General features: G+C 35.7%; 1 protein-coding gene across 1 annotated transcript in view; it reads left to right on the plus strand.

The window, feature by feature from the left end:
- THO2 overlaps nucleotides 1–3,820 on the plus strand; it is a 49,814-nt gene extending 45,994 nt beyond the window's left edge. Inside the window, exons 30-32 of the mRNA XM_088214024.1 lie at nucleotides 662–1,834; nucleotides 2,673–2,989; nucleotides 3,298–3,820. Of these exons, the coding sequence (XP_088070150.1) occupies nucleotides 662–1,834; nucleotides 2,673–2,989; nucleotides 3,298–3,367 (1,560 nt within the window). The 3' untranslated portion in view covers nucleotides 3,368–3,820. The remainder of the gene's footprint in view (nucleotides 1–661; nucleotides 1,835–2,672; nucleotides 2,990–3,297) is intronic.
- Nucleotides 3,821–7,522: the final 3,702 nt, after the last annotated feature.

Genomic DNA, 7,522 nt, shown 5'->3' on the forward strand with positions numbered 1-7,522 from the left:
CCAACCCGATACTAGTTTTAAACATGTGTACTTGATAATTGAAGTTCAACTTAAGTTATAGATCTTGGACCTCTTTCAAAATGATGATTAGTTCTATGTACTTTCGGAGGATTGCCATTCTTGAATGACCATGCTTCATGCCTCTGGTTTTAAACATGTTTCAAGTTATCAGTTGTTTGCAGATTTGGTTCCTAGCCTGTGAGGAATTTAAAAGAAGGGTTTTCGTTCTGTGTAATGGAGGGATCAAAGGGATCAAAGATATTACCCTGCTGTTTGAAGTTTGTGTTTCTGCTTGGATGGCCCATTTTCGATATAAATAATAGATTTGCTCCTCTTTCTTGAGAGAAGTGCTCATCTTTTCCCATATCTAACACTTGCTAAGAGCAGTAAAATTTTATTCTCTTTTATAAAAGCCTAATACTATGATATGCAGGTATTTATAGAAAAAAGATATCAGCAGTGTTGCAAGATGATCAAAGTAGGCAAAGAATGACTCTTTTTCTGAATGTCTTTATTTTTTTTCAGTAAATCCCTTTCTATGAGCGGCAGATGAAAATTTTATATGGGCCCACTTGGTGCCTGTTTCTAACTTCTTATCTTGTAAAAGTTTTCTATAATTTTTCTTTACTCTTAATTTTTAACATTTCTCTCTTGTTTGCAGATGAAAGCTTCAGCGAAACGATTGGTGCCTACTGGAATACTTAATAAATCAACAAAGCAAGATCTAGGAAAAGATGATAGCAAGTCTGGAAAAGCTGTTGGAAGAACTTCAGGCACTCCCACCAGTGATAGAGATCTCCCTTCTCATGCTTCTGAGACCAGGCAAGGTGGAGCTCTGAACATTAGTTCCACTTCCTTAGCTAATGGTAGCACGATTACAGCTTCAGCCAAAGGTTCAACCTCATCCACAAGAACACTAGATGTTCATGGCATTGAATCAAAGTCAGACACTGTTCTTAAGTCTTCAGAAATGAGGTCCAATGTAGTGAAAGATGATGGAACTGAAGCTTCTGATGTGTCAAGGCCACCTTCTCGAATTGTTCATTCCCCGAGGCACGATAATGCTGCCACTGCTTCGAGGTCTGGTGATAAGCTGCAGAAACGAACTAGTCCTGTTGAAGAAACTGATAGATTAAGTAAACGTCGGAAGGGGGATGCCGAATCAAAAGATTTTGAGGGTGATATTCGCATGTCTGAAAGAGAGAGGTCAATTGATCCTCGACTAATGGATCTTGAGAAAGCAGGAACTGATGAACAAAGTATGTATAGAGCCATGGATAAGCCTCTGGATAGGTCAAAAGATAAGGGTACTGAAAGATATGATAGGGACTATAGGGAAAGAATGGAGCGTAACGAAAAGTCCCGAGGAGATGATAATTTGGCTGACAAATCAAGGGATAGGTCAATGGAAAGATATGGTAGAGAGCGTTCAGTTGACAGAGGGCAAGATAGGGGCACAGATAGGAATTTTGATAGAATCAATGACAAAAAGGATGAACGGAATAAAGATGATAGAGGTAAATTACGTCATAGTGATACTACTGAAAAATCTCATGTTGACGAGCGGTTTCATGGGCAAAATTTACCCCCACCACCACCTTTGCCTCCTCATATGGTCCCACAATCAGTTGCTGGTACTGGCAGAAGAGAGGAAGATACTGATAGGAGGTTTGCAACTACCAGACATGCTCAGAGGCTATCTCCAAGACATGAAGAAAAAGAACGGAGGCGATCAGAAGAAAATGCATCAATTTCACAGGATGATGCAAAGCGTAGAAGAGATGATGATTTTCGAGATAGAAAGCGTGAAGACCGTGAGGTGCTGATGATGAAGGTATACATTACAATTGTTGATAACTAATTCCATGGTCACATTTACTATCTAGAAATTTGGACTTCCATATGTGATTTACTTTCTATTAGTCAATTCAACATGAACTGTATAGGAAATTTAGCAGCTCATACTCCAGCACCTTATCCGAGGAAACATTAGCTTTTGTTGATAATTCCACTATAAATATAAAATATCCAGAAAATTGAGGGATTATATGTAATTCATTTAGTTTGTTAGTAAGCCAATTCATGTGTCACAAACTGTCAAGAAATTTCAAGGATTATATGTAATCTGCTTAGTTTGTTAGTAAGCCAATTCATGTCTAGGCTACATGATAAACTTCATTACCAAAAGTCATGTTCTTACCACTATTCGAGGAAATGCTATTAGCAGATAATAAGCTTTTTTGGTGAACCACTAAGATTCTATTATTGGTGAAAAAAGGAAAATTGCAAAATGTCAAGGGTTTTAAAACCTATCACTAATTCAGGTTGGAGCGAATACAGGTAGTTTAAGTTATTCAATAAATGAAATATGCAGGTAGTCCAAGGGGTCTTCTTTTTGCTTTCCATATTTCTTCACTTGAGGGCCTATGAAGAGAATGCTAATCTCTTAACTGGAGGACCTTTCTTTTTTATTTTCATGTTCTTCTACATGGTATAGATATTTTATTGATGTTTGGTAGTAAGGCTTATACCTAGCTTTTAATGTGTTCTCATCGTCTGAATATATTATGTTAACATTAGCAGCTTTCTTTCTGTGATGAAATTGTTTTCAGTGGTTTTGCCCATTGCACTTAAAAGTGAATATTGGCTTAGATATAGATTGCTGTGTGCAGGTAGATGAACGGGAGAGAGAAAGAGAGAGGGAGAGGGAAAGAGAGAAAGCTAACCTTTTGAAGGAGGATATGGATGCTAGTGCAGCCTCAAAGAGGCGGAAACTTAAGCGGGAGCATATGCCATCAGGAGAACCTGGTGAGTACTCTCCTGTTGCTGCTCCACCTCTTGTGATGAGTATGTCTCAATCTTATGATGGGAGAGACAGAGTGGATCGTAAAGGAACCATGATCCAGCGTACAGGTTACATGGAAGAACCAGGCATGAGGATTCACGGCAAAGAAGTAGCCAGTAAGATGTCTCGTCGTGACACAGATCCGTATCCTTGAAACCATATGATGGATGTGTCATGCATTTAGATCTGATACAAAGATTGCATCTGAGTTGATTTACATGTGCATAGAACCACGTGTTCTTTGAAATGACATGTTGCAATATTCTGCTCATCTCATAAGAAATCCATGTTCTATAGTTTCCTTCGGTGTTGGTAACCTAATGGAGGACATAGGCTTCTACTCTAGTGTGAGCACTAGTTCTTTTAGCACTTGATGCTCGCATTAATTATATCCTGTTTTATATTTGGAACTCTATTAAGTGAAGCAATGCCAATCCTTAACCATAGTTTAGGATTTACGACCGAGAGTGGGATGATGAGAAGAGACAAAGGGCTGAACAGAAGCGTAGGCATCGAAAGTAGTATCAGCATTGCCAAGTTAATGAAATACCTGCAGGGGTGAACTACTGTTGTTTGTTTATTAGATAGTAGATGTACAAAGCAAACATTGCATAACCAAGGGGTTCCCGACCATGTCCCCTTTTCCAGTTGTCTCAAGTTTTCTTTGAACCTTGGGTCTGGAATTTTTTTACGGCTCTTACAGGGAAGCACAGTAATTGGAAAGTGCCATTGGTTCATACAGTTTGGTAAAAAACATTGTAAATTATTAAGAGGATGCCATGTAATGCATCTTATACCATTTGGGTACCTGTATCTTTTTGTGACGAGAAAAAGAAAATTGATAAGATTTTGTAACTTGCTGTAGCTACAAACGTAGAGGGTTTTACTTACATTCTCGGATTTTGCTTGATAAACGTGATGGTTAATTGATAACTTTTTCAGTCAGCAGAAAAGGAAAATTTGCTTGTTGGGTAACCGAGTTTTAATCTATATTATGGTTGCTTTATATCTTGGAAAAGTAGTGCTTGTGTAAAAATAAAGTGCAAAGTAGGATGTCAAGTAAAACCTGCGCTGTGTTTTGACCATGCAAAATTAATTTTTCCCAAAACATATCACATGCGAATATCTATACGTAATCCAGAAGCTATTAACTGTTAAATTATCCAAGTCAGTATAGTACATGCTGAAAGCCAAAATTCTTGTTATTCCATTAACAAATGAAGCAATTGGTTCTTGAACTCGCACCTAGTTACCCAAGAAAAAGAATGCACTGATCACCATGTATTACAATCTCCAGGTATAGTAGTATTACTCACGGATGATCCATGATAAATGGATGTCACAAGGTGGATAAAAAAGGATTTGGATGGCTATAGTTTTGCAGTTTCCCTTCACCCTTGTCTCCTTGATCTCCATGATCTCCTCTCCATATATAATCATCATACTCGCACCTGTATCCATAGCAGTAAACATCAGAATTGTAAGGCCACACTAACTTGTTTTGAGTAACACATGAATCCAAGTTAACTGAAGCTTCAAGAAGATCCTCCCAGCTATCCTTTTCTTTATCTTCCCATTGAATCAATGGTGCCTTCTCATTATCTCCCTCAAATTTCTCCCATTTTGTAGTGATAACTATGTTGCTCTTGGGGATCACCAACTGCTTGTCTGCTTCCTCTCTTGTCAATAAGCTTGATCCTGATTCCTCTAGAGACAATGTAGATGTTGATGATGATGATGATAAGTCTGTCAATTGCTACATCCCATCAAGAAATGCTTCAAGAGCATGAATATGAATATGTGGAATCTTATCAACAAAAGGGTACACGTACAACCCACATAATTTCATAGCTTTACACCAATCATAAAACTCACACAACTGATATGCTTGCAAAGCTTCTTTCTTATAGATGCCAAAAGCTGATATGCAAGTCTCATACGACATTTGAAAGAGAAAATCTAAAACGAAAATAATATAGTTCCTGACCATGTTGTAATAATATATCTCGAATTATATGCTTCATTGCTGATTGGACAATAAAGCTTTTAGCTACTGGTCCTATTGGTCTACAATCCATAACTCTATCTATTAAACTCTGAAGTTGAGGTAAAATTTCAACAATTCTTTTTATTTTTTTTCATTTTATCTGATAAGCTAATTTTCAATAAATTTTTCTTTGTGATTAGATATTTTATTGGAATCTATGAAGCAACCAAGAATTTCATCAAACAGCTGAGCATATGATCTGACAAACATAGAGTACTCTTCAGGCGTTGATGATGAGTTGTCATGAAAATGACATGGATAAAGAGTGATCAAATCATTTGATTGGTTCCGTAGCATTTCTGCCCTAAAAGGGCTACTCTCAAGCAATGTCTTAAGCAAGCAGTGGAGAAGGAGGAGGCATTTTAGGGCAACACGCCAACACTTAGTGTTGCCAAAACGGTGAGTAAAACCAAGGGAAAAAGCATTAATCAACGAAGGTGATATAGAGAAGATTTTTAAGAGTTCAAGAACTTACTTTTCAGGTAGTGGACAATCATTAAGAGTTGTTGCCTTTACAATAAGAAGAAAAACATCACAAAAATCTCCTGCTATAGTGATTTTCGCATAACTAACACAACTATACTCTTTTAGAGCATTAAAAACTCGTTGGCACTGCTTGTACATCGTTTGATCATGGATTAAAGAGACTATTTCTTACTTCTATATGGGTCGAATAGTAAAAATATTGTTTTGTTTACAAATGTAATAAAAGGTTTAACATATGTAATAAATTGAGTTAGAATAACTTCTTTGTATAGGTATAAAATCTTTGATATGATTGTAATCAATTAAAATTTTAAGGAAAAAAAAAAAGAAATCACGAGCTTAAATCTTGTATGAAAGTTATTATATAATTAATGCAAATATCAATTTCCTAACACTAACAACTTACTGAGCTCTTTGTCTCTACCTGCAAAGTACAAAGAAATTTTGAAAACTTCAATGGTGGGGTTGTGGAGAGTTTTTAGTTCTTTTGGAGTGTGCTTTGGCATTTCCTTAAAAAGTTCAATTGTAAGATTGGTGAGGGTAGGACAAAAGTTGAAATTATCATCTCTCATTTACTCATTATTTTTTTTATGTTAGTATCTTTTAGATTTTTATTCCAAATTATATTATGTGAACAAATATTTATTTGTCCACCATATATAGATAATAAATATTATAAAACAAATAAAATAATTGAAAATTCAAGAATACAACTATTAGCTAGAATTTAGCTGGAAAAAACAGTTGTCCTAAACATGAATATGCATTGATGGGATGATAGAAAAACATGAATCAACTCCTATTTGTATTATAACTTAATAACATAATTTACTGTACTGCCAGGGTGTATTCCTAGAACCATTGAGTGACATTTGGCAAGTTTATTCTCCCACCTCCAGGCATACAAAAAAACATCATGTGGAGATTAAACTAAAACGTTTCTGTATTTCCAAGGAATATAATTGTTTAAATAAATTTTAACTTTAAAACGAAAATAGATACCCATAATATGAAATGATTAGTCACGGTGTTTAATACTTATATTCGCATGTAGCAGCAATTAATCAACCTGCTTCATCTACTAATCAAGCTGGGTTGCTACTTATTCTGACATCTGGTACCTCCCTGCAATTTGGATAACATAATAATAGTATAATGCATCTGATCATTTAACCATTTAGAAGTATACTGCATGTTCCTTCAATTTAAAAACAATTTATATCCGTCAAGAAATTTGCAGTTGATGATAACTCATTTTTCTTATACTTTTGTTCGAAGTATCTCTGTGTGTGAGGGTTGGATCATCAAACAAAAACCCAATGTCTGGCATGAGTGATGTGGATCTCTATGCGCTTCAACCTTCTACTTCTTTTCCCAAACAAGCCCTAATATATCTGGTTCCTTGTTAGAAAGGAGAAGAAAGAGCATAATGAAGAAGAAAATTACTCTGATTTTCTGATCGTATTCATTGACAGCCAAAGAAAATATATGCAGTTTTTATTGTACAATGACAAAGAGAAAAGACAACAACGGTTACAATTAACATACTAATTTCATCTTATCACTAATTAATCTTCTAATTAATCTTAATACTCCCCCTCAAGATGAAGAATACAAATTTATTGTACCCATCTTGTTCAATAAATTGTCGAACTGCGTAGGATGAAGTGCTTTTGTCATTAAATCTGCCAGTTGATTCCGAGTGGATATATGCATCGTCTTCAATGTACCATCTTGAATTCTTTCATAGATAAAATGGCAGTCAAGTTCAATATGTTTTGTTCTCTCATGATATACTGGATTTGAAGCAATGTGTAGAACTGCCTGATTATCACAGTAAAGTAATGCAGGACCTTGATATTGCACCTTTAAATCTCGCAACAAATTCAGAATCCACACTATTTCATATGTAGTGTTGGCCATGGAACGATACTTAACTTCTGCAGATGACCGAGATACAACTTGCTGTTTCTTTGATTTTCATGAGACTAATGAAGACCCAAAAAAATACAATAACCAATTAGAGATCTTCTAGTGTCAGGACATGTGCCCCAATCAGCATCAGAAAAAGTCTTAATCTGAATGGCAGATGATAAAGGAAAAAAGAGACCCTATCCAGGTGTTCTCTTGATATACTGAAGAAT

The sequence above is a fragment of the Carica papaya genome, chromosome 2 (assembly GCF_054855325.1).
Source record: "Carica papaya isolate Zhongbai chromosome 2, ASM5485532v1, whole genome shotgun sequence".
Lineage (NCBI taxonomy): Eukaryota > Viridiplantae > Streptophyta > Magnoliopsida > Brassicales > Caricaceae > Carica > Carica papaya.